At 37.2% G+C, this 19,635-nt stretch overlaps 1 protein-coding gene across 1 annotated transcript in view; it reads left to right on the top strand.

Annotated features, from left to right (window-relative positions):
* zgc:154142 (uncharacterized protein LOC555481 homolog) overlaps window positions 1-19,635 on the top strand; it is a 45,111-nt gene that overhangs the window by 21,568 nt on the left and 3,908 nt on the right. The window contains exons 9-19 of the mRNA XM_027146066.2: window positions 1,189-1,329; window positions 4,284-4,517; window positions 6,556-6,741; window positions 11,357-11,466; window positions 12,207-12,307; window positions 13,390-13,667; window positions 15,604-15,767; window positions 16,932-17,115; window positions 17,943-18,161; window positions 18,994-19,131; window positions 19,224-19,442. Coding sequence (XP_027001867.2) covers window positions 1,189-1,329; window positions 4,284-4,517; window positions 6,556-6,741; window positions 11,357-11,466; window positions 12,207-12,307; window positions 13,390-13,667; window positions 15,604-15,767; window positions 16,932-17,115; window positions 17,943-18,161; window positions 18,994-19,131; window positions 19,224-19,442 — 1,974 coding nt within the window. The remainder of the gene's footprint in view (window positions 1-1,188; window positions 1,330-4,283; window positions 4,518-6,555; window positions 6,742-11,356; window positions 11,467-12,206; window positions 12,308-13,389; window positions 13,668-15,603; window positions 15,768-16,931; window positions 17,116-17,942; window positions 18,162-18,993; window positions 19,132-19,223; window positions 19,443-19,635) is intronic.

Here is a 19,635-nt window from a genome sequence, read left to right as displayed (position 1 = left end):
CACAGCAGCAATTACCTTGTCTTTATAGTGTGTGTAAATTACTGCGCATTTTACAATCCAATATGTAACCTGCTGCGTGCCGTACTTACTCATCGTTTTTAAATAATAATGGAATACTTATTGCATTTACCAGACACCTTTATCCAGAGCGACTTCCATTTGCTGCATTTATACAACTGAATCATTGAGGGTCAAGGGCCTTGCTCAAGGGCCCAGAAGTGGCAGCACCTTAACCACTGAACTGCATTTTTTCTTTATTGAAAACTCAATACTGTAATGTGAAAAATTAATAATCAATAACAAATCATAGCATAATATCAGTTGCTACCACTGCTAACTAAAATTTGATTAAACTAACTGAAATGTGCAACTAAATAATAATATATTTATAAGAAACACGTTGAAGACATTTTTAACCCAACCCTGTCCTTAATATTTTTTTCCAGCAGCACCTCCTGAAGTGATTTATTTTTCTATCCGAAACCAATTTCTCAAAGATGAATTTATTAACGAGCAAAAAAGTGGGTCAACGCTATATGGCACAATATATTCCATATAACCGCATGATTGTGTTATTGCTTTTATACGTCAATTTTTTAAACAAGTAATTAATTTTGAATAAGTGACATTTCAGGAACAGCAAGACTAAATATTCTGTTCATTTTTACTCCTTTAGCTGAAATCGCTCCTGAAGAAGCCATACTCACGTTATAACATGTCAGCTATCTGGCTAGATAGCTCACAATGATTTATACTTTCCTGTTAAAGGTTAAATGGGTGTCTCTTCTTCCTTTTCAACTTCAGCTGATGATCCAAAAAGTTAAACTCCTGAAAATTATAATTTGCTATATTTGCTATATGGTGTTGCTAATTCTACTGGTTTTGAAACAGGATGTGGAACACAGAAGAAGATTGACAGTGAAATGTCCCAGTGTGTTGATATGAAATATAAGCACTGTTGAAACTGCTAGACTACTCAAATGAATGCACTGGAACTAACAGTTGTATATCATTTGCATAACATGAGGATTAGCGGCTAATATCGTGAAAAATTAAGCATAAGATCCCCAAAACATATCTAGGCTGTGATCCAAAAGTGAAAAAGAAAAAGCATTTGATTTTTCATGTCTTTAAAATGTTAGTGATTGCATGTATGTTGAGTCTAACTGATCTGTCTATCTCTCTCAGGCATACACTGTGGCTTCATCCTTCCTCCTGTGCTTGTCAGTGTCAGTAACAAGATTGCTGTGAATTTCCAGTCTGACGGCCGGCTATCTGACCGCGGATTCTCTGCCAGGTGGGAGGCTGTGTATGCAGAGGACTTAGCTGGTAAAATACCTTGCTTCATCTATACAACACACATACATCCATATAATGCATAGTCCTGCTGGGGCATCTATTCATGCTCAAACTGTCACCTGTGTTTGCTTGTGCTTATTAGTCTGTGTGTCTAGGTCTGAATCCAGGTATGGATTGCTGGTATGGATGTGGATCGATTGTGTATTTTATTCAAATTCACATTCACATTTTGTCACATACACAACCATACACAGTACAACATGTAGTGAAATGTATGTGTGTGTGTGTGTGTGTGTGTGTGTGTGTGTGTGTGTGTGTGTGTGTGTGTGTGTGTGTGTGTGTGTGTGTAGGGTTATTTAAACAGTTATTTTCACCTATCGGCTAAGACCAGGAGGCACTAGATTAAAATCATTTGGCAGGACGTTCACTGCGGCTGTAACTGTATTTCTGTAGCAGTTTAACCGATGAACGTTCTCACCGACTGGGCCAGAAAACGTAGATTTCCCTGACACAATAAACAGATTGACTGTACATGCCCACGTGGAGATTTCACTCTATAGTCTGTATTGCGGCTTTGCCTGGCACTGTGCCTAACAGCTTCGATGTCAAGACTAATAAATACAGACTACCTGCTCTGCCAAATGGCAGTTTAGGAAGCCATATTTCACACTCAGTATAAATACAGCTGGATTTATTAAATGTTTTCCTGCTCCAGCCTCTGAAGAGTCTTCAAACTCCCCCTGTCCAGTAGGTGGTGTGATCCATAGTCTGAGAGAACTAATACTGCACCAACATGGACTAGTGCTGCTGGTTTCTCTACTGTACATTGTCCATCTCTGTCCATTTCATCCTTTGTGGTGGAAACACTTTTTTTGTTGAAATACTGTACAGCTCTTGAGCGTATTTGAAGTATGATAATGAATAGTAGTATATATTAATATAATAATATTATATATAATAATAATAATAATAATAATAATAATAATAATAACAATAATAATAATAATAATAATAATAATAACAATAATAATAATAATAATAATTTATGTAGCCCCTTTATCATTTCCAAGGTCATATTACAAATTTGGAAAAATGGCTATAAATAAATCACTAAACAGCTAACTCCATCCATCCATCCATCTTCTACTGCTTATCCGGGGCCGGGTCACGGGTTCAGCAGTCTAAGCAGGGATGCCCAGACTTCCCTCTAGCCAGACACTTCCTCCAGCTCTTCCGGGGGAATACCGAGGCGTTCCCAGGCCAGCCGAGAGACATAGCACCTCCAGCGTGTCCTAGGTCTTCCTGGGGCCTCCTCCTGGTTGGACATGCCCGGAACAGCTCCCCAAGGAGGCGTCCAGGAGGCATCCGGAACAGACCCAAAGCTCATGACCATAGGTGAGGGTAGGAATGTAGATCGAATGGTAAATAGAGAGCTTTGCCTTGTGGTTCAGCTCTTTCTTCACCACAACAGACCGGTATATCGACTGCATCACTGCAGAAGATACACCAATCCGACTGTCGATCTCCCGCTCCATCTTTCCCTCACTCGTGAACGAGACCCCAATATACTTAAACTCCTCCACTTGAGGCAGGAGCTCTCCACCAACCTGAAGGGGACAAGCCACCCTTTTCCGACTGAGAACCTTGGCCTCGGACTTGGGGGTGCTGATTCTCATCCCCGCTGCTTCACACTCGGCTGCAAACCGTCCCAGTGCACGCTGAAGGTCCTGATTTGAGGAAGCCAGCAGGACAACATCATCTGCAAAAAGCAGAGACGAAATCCTGTGGTCCGCAAACTGGACTCCCTCCGGCCCCATACTGCGCCAAGAAATCCTGTCCATATAAGTAATGAACAGGACCGGTGACAAAGGGCCCTGCCGGAGTCCAACATGCACCGGGAACAAACTAATGCACCGGGAACAGCTAACTAATAAATGTATAAATAGATGAACTCAAATCTCTTGACCACCATATAATTATTTTTTTCTACACTATTTTTTACGACTACTACAATAACTACTACTGCTACTAAGAAATAAAGAAATGAACAAACATCCAATATTGAGATGTTTCTAAAAGATGTTAGAAGAAAATGGCCTTTCGAGCTAAAAGATAATCTATGGTAACTAAAACAGCCACGCTTTGTTTCTGTGTAATATGAATGCATTTAAAGCATACCTATATTACGTATACCTATATCTCATTGCATCTTATTTAGCTCTATGTGGTGTATCATCTTATGTACATCATCTGTAGGTAGGTCTCTTGTCTATACATGCACACACACACATACACACACACACACACAGGCACACACACACAACTATATATTATATATAAAAACTAAATATATTTCATTTTCCGGGTCAATTGTAAATGATTCTTTATTACTATATTTTCTTCATGTTTCTAGCGCTATACGTTCTGCTTTTTACTTAACCTTAGCTTGCTTATTGTCATGAATATGAACAGTATTTTCTATGACCGTGTTTGCATATTGTTTTACCCCTTGCTCCTTCAGTATATCCACCTTGAATATTTGATATGTCTACAGTACATAAAGAGACGATTACCTCCTCCCACTTAAGTCTCCAGTTCAGGATAGAGAGTTCCACAGTCGTATCTGTAGGTGCTGATGTCATGCGATGATTATAGCGTATATTTTTGGGAATTTTGTTCAGACGAAACGGATGTATACTGGAATACCGAATGTTCCAATGTGTTCAGTTTCATTGCTATTACACTGTGATTTCGCTCTTTATTCTACACATAACTATAAGAAAAAAATGTTTCTAGTATCATTTTAAGGATAATCTTTTGGCTATTCTCCCATTTCAATCATCCTCTGGTATCTTTTCTTACCTAATATTGGGAACTGTGTATTCTTGTTACTGTGCTGTTGAGGTGTTATCTGTGTTTTATTTCACACTTCACAGTTCACACTCACACATCGAATCCCCAATCCTTTATCTGTCTTATCCCAGAAATTCAAGGATGTGGTGGCTTTTCTAGTGAGGAGACTGGAGTCATCAAGTCTGACAACTGGCCCATGAACTATGCCCCCAACAGAGAGTGTATGTGGATGGTGCAGGTCCCTGTGGGCAAAACTATCACACTGACATTCACCCACTTTGACTTAGAGGCAGGGGGTTTGCTCAGACCCTGCCTCGACAAGGTGGTAATTTACGATGGAGTACATGACACCGCTACCAAATATGGTAAGCATTGATTTCAATGTAGTAGTATTAGTAGTAGTAGTAATAATTGAATTGATTAGCTTGTGATACTGACTGATTTGCAGGCTGGCCCTTATTTATTCATATATATATATATATATATATATATATATATATATATATATATATATATATATATATATATATATATATATATTCTGGGTCACCACAGCGGATCATGTGGTCTGTATAGTAGATATTAGATTTGGCACAGGTTTTATGCTGGATGTCCTTCCTGATGCATCCCACCCATTTTATCTTCAGTGGCTGGGTTAGCTCCTTAAACATGAATCGAACCCATGTCAAGGAAAGCATGGGATCTTGCTGCTGAACCACTCGTAGTCTAAGCCCTTGCTTTATATAATTTTTGGAATTTAAAAAAAAAAATACAAATACAAATAATAATAATAATAATAATAATAATAATAATAATAATAATAATAATAATAATCAAAATAATTAATAATTAATTCACATTTCCAGAACATTTTGACTTAGTATTGTTCCAATGCTTGGTTTATACTGCTTAGACTGTTCTTTTTAATCAAAATTTTGATAAATTACCTGGCATAAGTTTCATTGAAATGTAGCAGGTATTTCTGAGAAATTCACATTTTCAAAAACAAGGACTAATCAAGAAGCCATCAGGAGTTCTCTTGAGGAAAGCGAGACAAAAAGTCATTCATATAGATAAATAAGAAAAATGCTATATGCACAAAGGCAAAACAAGATATTTGAATGGCTACGTATCTATAAAGAGCCACATTATTCTTAAATGTTATTCAAGAGTAGAGTGAAACACAGTAGGGGTGGCACGGTTCACAAAACCCACAGTTCGGTTCATAACACGGTATTAGGGTCACGGTTTTCGGTTCTGTACGGTTCTTGTTGTTATTTTTTCTTTTAATCTTCAACACTCCAGAAATTTCCTTCAGCATTTGATATATAGCTTATTAGCTTAATGATCCACAATTTAGGATACAGTATTAACATTTTTGTAATGTAAACATGCACTAACTGAATTTGACTTGACTTTAAGCACATTATTGGGACCATCTCTGAGTAAAAGCTAGGTGAGATTTTGATACAACAAGAGAGGAGACATTGATGATGACATGCTTTTCGTTTATTTGGCAAAAAAAAAAACAAAGGAGAATGTTTATTGTTATCTCTTGTGCCTTTTTAGCACACAAAGACTGAATCTAACTCGCATTTATCAAACTGCCAACTTCAGTGTAGCTCTCAACCATAAGTTTAATCATCTTAACACAACTGTCATATTAGAAGTGTTGTCATTAGCATATTGAATGCATTTTGAATTTGAATCTTGAATTTTTATTCTGTTAATTCTTTTTCTTTTTATTATTCCTTATTTCTTTTATTATTCCTTATGTTTACCTTCTGCTCTATGTTTATGTTCTGTAAAGCTGCTTTGAGACAATGTCTATTGTAAAAAGCGCTATACCTGTACAAATAAACTTGAATTGAATTGAATTTTGCACAATGCTTGCACACAGTCGCAGTTCTATCTACTGTTTTATTTCCGTTGTCATCGTAAGTAACATGAAATCCAAAATGTTCCCACACACCGGATTTGAACGACGCGGGCGCATCCGCCAACTCCGGGCAGCCTTCATTATCTCCTCCACTTGCCATTTCTGCAGCACTCCTTACTCAACTTTTACTGTCTATATGTATGTTCGTGCGAAACTGTCTGAGGCGATACTGAGCAGAGGGCTACATTGCGCATGCGGTAAACCCGAACCGAACCGAGACAAGTGAACCGAACGGTTTGGGTGTTTTTTCATGTACCGTGCCACCCCTAAAACACAGTAATAATATTTGTCTGTTTTGTCTCCACCACATGACAATAAAATGTTTGGAAATGTGAAATTATGTAAAATGTAAAAATTGTAAATGTACTTTTTTTTTTACTAAGAGGAAACCTGTACAGTATTGGTTTAATAACCCTCATCTGATAAAGGTTTTCTAATTGATGTGCGTGATCATGCCACTACAGGTCCTTACTGTGGTGACAAACTCCCCCCTGTGATCAAGACAACAAGAAACAGGCTGGTGTTGCGTTTCCATGCTGACTTTTTCCAAGAGGAGAAAGGATTCAGAGCGTACTGGAGCACAGATCCCACACAGCCTGCTCCCACTGAACCGCCTGCACCACCAAACCCATGGGACGACATCGCTATCGGTATGACTGATAATGTTTCACAATAGTTCAAATCACAGGCTTATATTAATGTGCTCTTTTTAATACATAATTGTTTCTATAGTAACAATCTAGAGCATAATTGCTGATATAATGGTGCATAATTGTGTGTGAGATTTTACTGAACAGTTATAGCGGAAGTCTCCAGTTCCAGTATCAGTTTCTCTAGTTTTACTGTTTATAAGTTTGATTTTTGTTTTATTCTATAAACTACTGACATGTCTTCCAGATTGGAAACAAAACGTCATTTAGAGTGTTTATTTTCAGAAAATGACAACTGTCTAAATAAACAGTTTCAGGCCGCAAATAAATTAAGCTCATACTCATTTTAAGCAACAAAATACTAATGTTTTTACTTAGAATTTAAAAGTTAATAAATAATCAATACTTGGTGGAACAACCCTGATTTTCACTTGTTTAATGAGTCTCTCCACCAAGCTTTCACACTGCATTTGGATGCCATTTCTGGTGCAAATATTCAAGCAGCTCAGCTTTGTTTGACCATCCATCTTCCTCTTGATCACATTCCAGAGGTTTTCAATGCGGTTCAGGACTAGAGATTAGGCTGGCCGTGACAGTCTTGATGTGGTTTTCCTCCATCCACAACTCAGTTAACCTGGCTGTGTGGCATGGAGCACTGACCTGCTGGGAAAAACAATTCTCAGTGTTGGGGAACAGAGAGATAACCTTAATCCACTCATCTACGGTCCAACCTTTATGGTCTTTTGGTGCTTCTTTGCTTCTCATAGATGAAGGGATTTTTCTAGCTTTGCATGACTTCAGCCCTGCCTCTAGGAGCCTGTTTTGACCCATCCTCACCGTGCACTTCACCCCAGTGGCCATTTGCTATTCCTTTTCCTCTACAGTAGTTGAGTGACATTTGAATGAGTTGGCGGTCATCCTGTTCAGTGGAGAATCGTTTTTCGCTCTCAGCCAGTCTATAGCTTTGTTGTCTCCAATGTCTGCAGCTTGATCTTGTTCTTATGAACCTCTGTGTTTGAAATTTAAGGAGGGAAGCAACCTGATGCTCACGGTCTCCCTCTTCTTGTGAAGCCAGAACTGAACCCTTCTTTGCTTTAGGTGGTCACCTAATCAGTACTTCATAAATCAGAAGAGATGCTGATTTAAGAAATCAGGAGTGGAGTGGAGTGGTTTCTTAATTTTTTTTCCCAAAACACTAGTTTTAAAGAGACAATGAGGAACAATGTAATGAGCTTATAGGTTGTTTCTTGTTGAGTTACAGGTTCTTGCATCATTTATCCATGAGCAAAATGATAAACACAAAGAAAATCTTACGTTTGTTGTACATTATGTTAAAAAAACATGTTTTCTAAAGATTCTGTGCTATATATATATATATATATATATATATATATATATATATATATATATATATATATATATATATATATATATATTAATAGCTAAATTAAATTACATTATTTAAACCCATCCAACACATTTGGATTGTTTCTTGAAAAAGCAGCCTTTAATTTTGTCACATACATTACAGCACAGGGAAATGTTTTCTATACATATCCAAGCTGGTTGGGAAGTTAGGGGTCAGAGCACCGGGTCAGCCATGATTCACCACCCCTGGAGGAGAGAGAGTTTATAAACAGGGCCCAAACAGTGGCTGCTTGGTGGTTCTGGGGCTTAATTTGTTTTCAAAGTATGTTGGGTCTTTTTTTTCCTAGCAGTTTATAGTTACATCTAACAACATCAACAAGTCCTGTCGGCTTTTTCATGGTGGAAAACCTACTGAACGTTACAAAGCCCTGAGGTTACAGACTCCTTCCATAATTATTAAATACATCTCCATGTCAACAAATGTTAGAATGTTAATTAACAGTTTTGGCAACCTATTTTACACATGATTTATGTGATATTTTCTGTTGATACTGACTGGTTTATGGATTCCAGGTTTAAACTAGTCCTTTGTGTGAGGTTTATTCGTTATATAAAAAGTATTGTATAAAAAGGTGTCCTACATTTACATTTACATTTACAGCATTTGGCAGACGCCTTTATCCAGAGCGACATACAAAAGTGCTTAAGTCTCTATCATCGGATACATTAACTCTGGTTCACTAAGTCACATACTTAAGATACCATGAGTCTACAACACTGTTCAAACTCCTTCAGTGAAACAGCATCCATGTCCTTGTTGCAGCGTTGAGTTTAGCACTGTAGGGATTTAGCAGCTGTGGGGTTTTAGTGCTGTGGTTTTTAGTGCTGTGGGGTTTCTAGTGTGTCTGTGTCGTCTCCACATGGTCTCAGGTGGCCTTGTTGACTTATTGTGTGTGTGTGTGTGTGTGTGTGTGTGTGTGTGTGTGTGTGTGTGTGTGTGTGTGTGTGTGTGTGTGTGTGTGTGTGTGTTTACTATCTCACCCTAGCATCTCCATAGTGGTAGGAATATTTACAGTGCTGACCTTGTGAGAATATTTGGCTAATCCCCAAGAGGAAAAACTGCAGCTTTTATTAAAACAAAATAAACCGAATCAGTGCAAAGATTTTATATTGTTTACTGAGGTTAGGGTTCATGGTACTGTAAGTGTAGGCAATTTACTCTGTGTATGTATGTGTGGCCATGTTTTATACCTTTAAATAGTCAAAATGTACTAGGTACTGTATATACAGTATGACAGTTTTGACCTGATGGCTAGTTGCCATGAGGAAAACTATGTTATTTTTCCTGCATACTTTTTTCCCCATAATTTCCAAATTAGCATTGTTTTGATGTGTGTTAGTTCCATAAACAGCTGCAGAAAACACTGAAAGCATGCCGCAGTGCACACACAGTGCTGTAAAATACGATCCAGTTAGTTTTTAGTGCTGTGAGTGCAGCAAAAAAGCCTTAGTGATTTATCAGTGTTTCTATAATGATTTTCCTTTTCTTTTTTTTATTCATTTATCAGCAGTCTATTTAGTATGCAAATAGACCTGTGGCTCAGTTTCAGGTTAAATCACTTAGAAAGAATGAAAGCTACCTTGAGTAAAGCTCTGAGTAAGACATAAGGTGCCATTCTGTTTTAAGTGATTAAATAAACGTACTACATAGAGTTTGGTCAAAATCTAAGCAGTATTAAAAGAGTGAATTTAACACAGTGTCACTCTTATAGGAGAATTTTATATGATAAGTTTTCTAATCTGATTTGTCAGAATGTGTAAAAAGACTAATTATTATTGTCCATAATAGTAGTTCTGGCTGCAAGTCAAATCACAAGTTTATATTAATGTTTATTCTAATCTGTTATTGTTTCTGTAGTGACAGCAATTTCACAGGGACATTTATGTGTAATCAAATGTTAATTATAAAAATCGGAAAAAGAAAATGCTATCTAAGAGAGAAAAATAGATGATTTTAGAAGGAGTTCCAAGTGTTAACATAAGTGATAACAGGAACTAACTTGTCTCATGGATGTTCCAAGCCATTAATGTAACAATAACTAATTTAAAAATGTGGTGGTTCGTTCATTCTTTCATTTTCTACCGCTTATCCGAACTTCTCGGGTCACGGGGAGCCTGTGCCTGTCTCAGGCGTCATCGGGCATCAAGGCAGGATACACCCTGGATGGAGCGCTAAACCATCGCAGGGCACACACACACTCTCATTCACTCACACCTTCACACACTACGGACAATTTTCCAGAGATGCCAATCAACCTACCATGCATGTCTTTGGACTGGGGGAGGAAACTGGAGTACCTGGAAGAAACTCCCGAGGCACGGGGAGAACATGCAAACTCCACACACACAAGGCAGAGGCGGGAATCGAACCCCCAACCCTGGACGTGTGAGGCAAACGTAATAACCACTAAGCCAATGTGGTTTATTAGTATATTAAAATATTGTAATTGTGACTTGCATTAACCTATTAGTTACTTAGTAATTAGTAATTACTAGCCTTTTTTTTGCCTCATGCTTGAAAACGACATGCTGAATTTAAAATGAGTACATCTCAAAAACTACAGGGTGTGATTGAAAACTTCTGGTACTTAGAATGTCAGAAGGTCAGAGTAAGAAGATGAAACACAGAAAAATTAAATAATGCTCATAATGATGCTCATCCTTATACCGTTGGAATCTGCAGAATCTGGTTTGTAACGTGTGATGGCCGATTGCTTGTGTCAGTTTTTTTTTTTTTTTTTTTTTGTGTGTGCAATGTTAACTCTTTTTTTTTCTTTCTGGTCATTTAGCCGCTTGGTGTTAGAATCGTGTTTTGTTTAGGTGGAAATGGTCTTTGTAGTCTTATCTCTATCTATGCTGCATGTGTAGATACATTCAGGCTCTTTATGTTTAAGAAAGGATTTATTATTTCTGTCCTAGGGTGGAAAAAATTAAAATACTATATTAAAATACTATTATACTAATACTATTTCAGGAAAAGACAAAATACAACTATTTCAGGATGATTTACTGTAATTATGTGATGATCTTCATCCTGGGACATCCGAACACAGCCCAACACTGTTTTCTACCTGAATCAAACAGTATTCTGTCCACAATGCTTAACAGTTATGGAGAGTCTATTAAAGAAAAAAAACAACAACCCTGGGTTTCCCTTCTTTGACTTCTCTTTTCCTCTCTCCTACAGACTGGCCGGAGACATGTGGAAGGCCGAAGATTCCCCCCACAGTGAACACTCGCATTGTGAATGGTGAACCAGCCAAATCTCACTCGTGGCCCTGGCAAGTGTCCATGCAGGTACAGCCAAGAGTCTTCACCACCACTCGCAGCGGCCATATACACCTCACATTTTGCCGCCAAACAGTCTCAGCATACACAATAACATTTTTCAGAGATACTGTAATAAAGCACATAGATAAGCTGAAACAACTAGTTAGAATTTACACGTGGTGGAATGAGAATCCGCAAACCATGATTAAAGAATTATTATTTAGTTGGTTTCATATACAACATAACATCAATGTACTGAGGAAACCCACATTGTTTAAAGCTCTAATTAAAATCCTTAGCAAAGAGCAAATAGTGATTAAACTTGCTCTTCGATTCCCTTTTGCTTATTTATCCTCTCATTTGTAATCTGGCTTTTGTGTGTATTCCATAAATATTGTTTATAATGCTAATAACCGAGAGGTACATAAGATATAAGTAATAAAGCATTTGAAGTGCTATGAACTACACACACTGATTATATCAGTAAGACAAAAGAGCAAGCAACAGAACCTGACTAGCAGTTAAATCACCCCACTAGACAGAGATGTTCATTATTCTTAACTACATTTCCCTTCAGCCTTCAGTCCCTAACTCCAGTGTTGTGAGAAAATATCAATAATTTATTCACCGTAACTAATCAAGAATGTGGATCGTTCACTTCAATTAGCATCCTGTAACTGATGTTAGTTTACGAAGGCAGCTGTGCTGAACAACCTTATGCTTTATATATTATATATGAACAACGGTATGCATCTGTTTGTTTAAAGGTTTGGCCTGAATCCTATCCCAACCCTGAGTTCTTCCACACATGTGGTGCCACTCTCATCCATAAGAACTGGGTTTTGACTGCTGCACACTGTTTCATCAGGTATTCCTTGTATCTTCTTTTAGCCTTCTAGCCATCTGGTAGCTTCAAGCCATCTGGTAGCTCAGTGCGACGCTTTGGAGCCTACAACCTCCAGTTCACCTCAGATCACATTAAATAAATGTTTGTAATGTTTAACACTATATGACAGTCTGTTTTTCTTAAAAAAAAAAAAAACAAATGAGAAAATGGACAAATGCTAAAAAAAAAAAAAACAGTAGTAGCCTGCACAAGCAAAGTAGCTACTAGTGGTAGAAACTGAAAAGTTGGTGTACAGTGTACAAACATTTGGTTGCTTGTCCATTAATTAGCTTAGATACCTTAATAATAGGTGGTTTATTACTTCACTGTGAAATATCTAGAAGTTAGCTAATGTCACAACCAGGGAAGGAAGGAGACGGACCTGTACACAGGATAGCTTCAAATGATTGGGGTTTAATAAATGATAGAGACAAAGACGATAAATGTCGATGACTAAAATGATACAAACAACGAAACCTAACCTTGACTAGACAGGTAACCAATGAATCCTCACATTTATACATAAGACAATGATGACACAATGAGGAACAGGTGTGGAGACAGGGAGGAGCAGACGAAGGCGGGGCAGACACCTGACGAGGAACAATAACAAACACACATGGCCGAAAGTCCGAGCTGATCCCTGACAGCTAAAGTATTTTATTCTTTTGTTTGGTCAGATGTTCTAGATTTTTTTTATAACAGATCTAATAGAAATTCGGGCTGTAATTCAAGTCAGAAATTTTTATTAATGTTCAAATACAATGTTATTGTTTCTATAGTAACAGTAAATCACAATGTAAATACATAGCGCTGTGAAATCTATTTTCTAGTAATAATTTGCTATTTAACAAAGAAGAATATTTAACTGTTAATATGTAATGGAGGTTTTCTGTAAAGAGATGTACATTTATGGAAGGAGTCTCCAGTGTCAATGGGTTTTCCACCACAGGAATAAATTTTGCAGATCATAACTATAAATTAATGAGTGGTCATTTGCATACAGGTATGATTTGTATGTATTTTTTTTCTTGTACATATGAAATTTGCACATCGTTATCTAGGTACGCAGATGAGCTACAGAGATGGCAGATGTGCCTGGGAAAACACAACCTGACCCAGACAGAGCCAGGTGAGCAGTGCTACAGTGTTCTAGGCATCTATCGTCACGAGAGCTTCAAGTATCCCACGGTGCCCAGTGTGGAGTTCGACGTCGCCCTGGTACGCCTAGCTGGAGAGGTCATCCCTACCGATCACATTGACTTTGCCTGCATGCCCTCGGTCGAGGAGATGCTTCCAGAGGGAAAAAAATGCTATGCTACAGGCTGGGGAGATGAAACAGGTGAGCTATTGAACTGTTTTTTATTCACCAGTGGCCAGTTATAATATGATCAAAGAACAGAGTTTTATTTTCCTCTGGGTTGTAAATAATTTTTAAAAGAACTACAGTGCCATCGGCTGGTTATCAAGTGTTAATGCAGCTGAGTTGATTAAATCTTTTGGAGCTGATTAGTAGCTCAATGGTTAAGGTCAGACAAAATGGCCATTCAAACTGAGGGGACTTTTGATCACACATAAGCCTAACATACTTCAATAAGCACAAGGTGCTGCTTCTCTGAACATTCAGCATCGCTTATCTTGCTAGCTTTTTCTTGACACCAGGAACAAGTAAATTTAAACTGAGATCACATGACACTTTAACCGTATCAAAATCCATTTAATTGGTAACATGACTCCAGAGCTGTCAGAGCTACTCATAGCAATGGGTGTAAATACTTTTGCAATCTTCTACAAATTTTATGTTGAGAATTGATTTTTATCTCACATAAACACCACAGACAATTCTGTCTAGATTCATGACATGGAATGTTAAATCTCATTTCTGTTTCAAGGGGGTGAATATTTATGCACAGCACTGTATAATTTAAATTCATGAGATGTGCCACTCAAATATTAGAAATTGTAGTAAAAATGTAGTAAAATATCATAGCATGATCATACCAACCCCCTAGCAGCAAGCTACAGTAGCAACAGCCTAGTAACTACCTACAATACAACAACAACTTAGCAACACTGTAGAAAAGGTTAGGTGGCTATTCCAACTGATTGCCAAGAAGATATTCCAGGTAGTTTTAGGACATTTTAGATTCATAGAAATATATTTTAAAATAAATGTTAGCTAGGCAACTCGAAATAAATTAGCTAGGCGATTATTTTTCAGAAGCATTAATTTGTTGTTGTATGCTAGTTACTAGTTTAGCTTGCAGTCACATTTGTTTGTTTATGGGCGTGGCCTCTCCAGTTATTTTGAATCTTGTATCTTGCAACGTATGCATAAGTGTTGGTCTGTGTGTTTTTGCAATTGCAACCAGCAAGCAACACCCTAGCAACCATCTAGTAACCATACAATAGCAACCACGTATTAATACCCTGCCGATAAAAGTTATAATAAGCAGTTATGGAACTCCAACAGTTTGCTAGAGTGTTGCTAAAAGGTTGCTAGTTGTTTTATATGGTATTCCAACTGGTTGTTTGTCATAAGCAATAAAAAACAGTTTATTATTAAATGTTTAGTAAATTGTGACATTTTAGAAAGAGATTTATTCTAGCAACAATCTTCACAATCTACCATAGTAACCACCAAGCAACACTTCAACTGTCAACCAACTAGCAATACCATATTAACTACCTGGAATACCATAGCAACAACTTAGCAACAGCCTGTCAAAGAGTAAAGCAGTTGTTATGGAATTCCATCAGTTTCTAATAGTGATGCTGAGTGGTTGCTATAGTATTCCAGATGGTTCTTATTGGTTGCTAGGTGGTTGCTATGTTATTCCAAACTATTTGCTAGTTATATGTAATTTAAAAAATGTTTAGTGAATTGAGAAATGTTAGAAATTGATTATATTTTAGGAACAACTCTAGCAACAACAGCAACCACCATGCAACAGCATATTAACCACCTGGGATACCATAGCAACCACTTAACAATAGTTATGATATTCCTGATGTGTTGCTAAGTGGTTGCTATTGTAAACTATATGGTTGCTAGATGGTTGTCCAGCTCATTTGTAGTTATAAACTAATCAAATTGTTATTGTTGGATTTAGTGGTCATTATGAAATGCTTAGGAACTTGAGATGTTTAATATTGAATGTTCAGAATTGGGAAACGTTGGACCGTATCTTCTGTATCTAAATCTAAATCAATTAGAAAAGGACAAAATATTTCTCATTCTATTTCAGCAAAATTGAACATGTTTGTTTTCCCTTCAGGCAACTCGATGGCTCCTAAAGTGGCGGAGACTCTTAACCAAGTCGCTCTTCCTGTGGTTCCTTATGATACGTGCAAACGCATGGACTACTGGTGGTTCCAGGTCAAGCCATCAATGATCTGCTGTGGATACACACTCCCTGATGAGCTCAAGTCTGTGTGTCAGGTATGTATTCATGCTGGAGCCTGCAGCTAATTAAAGTTTTTTAAATTAAATTCATTAGAATTTTTATCAGGGCCACAGGGACAAATCGCAAAAAAATGGATGGCAATTCAGTTAGGAAAAATATAAGACCAGGGTTTCACCACCACTAATCTCCTATACTTAGGCTGGTCATTTTTAAATCCTAAAATCTTTACTATCTTATTTAAAGCAGATGCACAAATTTTAATCCTGTAGATAAAATGAAAGGATTCATATATCGTGTGGTCTTGATACTAGATGTTTCCACTAAAATAACACAAAGCATTTCTCAGATCACTTGCATATTTTCTCAACTTAATTGGAAGGCATTTAGTTTAAAAGGTATTTCCTTCTTTAATTAAATTGCACATGTTTGAAAGCATTGACAGTTCGGTACAATAGCATCGATTTGTATTGAAAGAATCATAATTGTATAATTATATACACTGTGAAAACATGACACCAAACTTGCTCTTCAATTAGAAAGAATAAGAAGTCTCTTTTTTTAAGAATGAAAAGCAAATGTCCTAAACGATCGTCATCAGTACAATCAACAGTAAAATGATGATGTAATGTAATACAAAAGAACACAAAGGATCAAATAAACGCTGAAACGAAATATTTATATATGAACAGAAATATAAATCAAAAGACAAACCAAAAGAATAAAAGAACTATTGATAACATTTTTGAATACGATTCTGTGAGGAAGGGCTTTATATTAAAGGACAATGTGATTTCAAAAGCTTTTTAAAATGATGTATGTTGTCAAATTTTTTTCTAAGGGAAGCTTCATGGTAATCGTGAATTAATGCTTTCTATTTTTTATATATTTTATATATAACTGATCATGTGACTGAACATATATGTGAACAATATTCAAAATATAAAGTCTTTGAAAAATGTTTTGACCTGCTTTGACTATATTTGATGATGATAAAAACTGACTCAATATTAAAGCCCTAGGACTGTCAGAGAGAGGCTAGGTGTTGATTTGCCAAACCAAATGATTGTGCTGATGTGATCACCACCTGTGTGTTCATCTGCACGCTGGGGACTAGTGATGCTACACACTGTACACCAGAGACCAGACACTGGAGGTGATTATTGAGTGTATTGTGTAAACTGATTGTCTGTAATTCACAGGGAGATTCAGGAGGTCCCCTTGTGTGTCAGGACAGCCTCTCGGGCCCCTGGGAAGTCCACGGTATCACCAGCTTTGGGCCTGTTGGCTGCATAATGAACAAAAAGCCCAGTGTTTTCACTCGATCTTCTGCTTACACCTCCTGGATCGAGAACATCATACGCAAGGATATCTACCAACTCATCAGTATGTTAGCACTGCAGACTGATATTAATGATACATTCTCTACATTTCTGTGCAAATTTCATACAAACAACCAATTCTCATTTTGTACAGGCTTGCTACGTTTAAACACAATACTGTTGAATTCATACAGAGTTTTTTGTTTGTTTTTGGGGTTTTTTCCCACCAAAGAAAAGCGATGACTCAAGTGGCTAAGGCTCTGGGTTGTTGTTCGGAAACTTGGGGTTCAAGTCCCAGCACTGCAAGGGGGCCACTGTTGGGCAATTGAGCAAGGGCCTTAATCCTTGCTGCTCCGGGGTGCTGTATCATAGCTGCCCCTGTGCTCTGACCCCAACCTCCAAATTTGGAAAATCTGAAGAAAAGAATTCTAGTGTCCTGTAATGTATAATGTGCTGATTATAAAGGCTTCTATGCCCCAAGTTCATTCATTATTAAAGTTTTTAAAAAATTACTATATTCATTCCATATAAAATATTCAGCTAGCTAAATTAAAAGCCGTTCGCTAGCTTCCATAATTCCATGTTTGCATGTCAAAGATACAGGCTGGAAAACCCATTATTTGTGCTTACCCAAAATCCTCCACTCAACAATACACTAATACGAACACAATCACATGAACATGTCTTTTGTAGAAAAGCGCCTGTCAGCTAATCTTTCGCTTATCAACAGACAAATCACCATTTTCTGACCAATCAGAATCAAGAATTCAAAAAAAGATTATTCTGTTGCCTTATTTTGTTTTCTCCCTTTAATTACCCGGTTTAGTAGTTAACATTTAATGACCGCTCTTTCTGTCTTTTTCTCTTCTGCTTATTGCTGTTGTTTTATAGCCTCTGGTTGTGGTGGACTAAAGGAGCAGACTGGCACTGCAGGTGTTTTGGCTTCAGTGAATTACCCTGAGAGTTATGACAACGGTGCCAAATGCATCTGGAACATCCGTGTGGCTCCAGGCAAACGCGTGCACCTTCACTTTGACTCGTTCTCACTAGAGGAGAGCCAGATGTGCCTCAGCGACAGTGTCTCCATCTCGGACCACCTCAGCCCTCTGGGTATGCCGGGGGTCATAGAGAATATTCATTTATTATAAATGTTCTAAAGAGGTTTCCAATAAATGTAGATATAAGATAAGAGAAAATTATATGCATATAAAATATAAGGAAAAGCTCAAGAAATTTAGACATAGATATAAAATAACAATTACATTAACATAATAGTGCGCAATATAATGATTCATTAGTAATTTATTCATTTGAATCAATTATTTATACTGTTTATTTATTAATGATTAATTTTATTTTATATGTTGACATTTTTTAATAAATTACAATAAGGTCAATTTAAATCATAAACACAGAATAAACAATGTACAATCAACATGCAAAAAATATTTCTGCAAATAAATAAATACCTAAAATATTTAATATTAAAAAGAAATGATGGTTGTCAAAAAACTAGATTAAGAATGTAATAAAAATTAAAACATTCCTACATCAGGGTCTGAATATGGTGTTGTTGAGATAATATTTTTTTTATTTTTTAATGAGTCAATGCTGTTCAATTTAAGATATTTTATGCTAATATTAACGTGTATAATACTATATTAATTTAGTGCCCACTTCTTAAAAAATAACCACCATGCATTTGAGTAAAATTTAAGTCATTATAGTATCTGAGTTCTGGATTACCTGTGAAGCTGTAATATTATTTAAGGGCTGTGAAACTAGATATTTCTTCAGCTATAATAAAAAAAATTCCATCGTTATGTACTGTTCACAAAGATTCCCAAGTACATGTTCATTAACGTAGAATTATGCGTAAACTCCATGTGCACTTAAATGCCACAATGGAGCTTCTTATAAATTGTTGTATTTTCTGCTACAGGAACACACTGCAGTGCATCTCCTCCAGGAGATGTGGTTTCTGCTGGAGACATGCTGACTGTCCGTTTCTCCAGCAATAACAGAGTTGTGGACACTGGCTTCAATGCCACATGGAAAGCCGTGAACCTGACTGATATCAGTAAGTCACACACATGGCACATATTCACATAATCCATGTATACAAGACAAACCTTTCCATTATCCGCTCTCTTCTTTCCTCTCTGGATGTAGTTGGCTGTAGTGGAGATTTCACTGGCCAGCAGGGGGAGCTAGTGTCCCCAAACTGGCCTGATAACTATCCAAACCAAATCGCCTGCACGTGGAGCATCTCCAGTCCATCATCCAAGAACCTCCACATAGTCTTCACACACTTTGAGGTGCAAGCAGTTAACATCCTGGGCAAGTGTGTGGACTTTGTGGAGGTCTTTGATGCAGCTGGGAAGTCACAAGGTTAGATCAGATGCATAATTGTGAATATCACAAGAACAAAACTCACTCAAACAGGAAGGTCACTAAAGCATAGTAATCTTTCCATGTCCATGTTTCTGTAGCTATACATCATAGCTATATATTGCACAGTAAAAACCCTTCACAGTAGCTGGAAAATCACCTTCAGCAATGTTAAGTGCCATCTGCTGGTCAA

Source organism: Tachysurus fulvidraco, chromosome 4 (genome assembly GCF_022655615.1).
Source record: "Tachysurus fulvidraco isolate hzauxx_2018 chromosome 4, HZAU_PFXX_2.0, whole genome shotgun sequence".
Taxonomy (NCBI): domain Eukaryota; kingdom Metazoa; phylum Chordata; class Actinopteri; order Siluriformes; family Bagridae; genus Tachysurus; species Tachysurus fulvidraco.
Note: the sequence above shows the minus strand (reverse complement) of the source record. Positions and strands in the feature narration are given on the sequence as shown.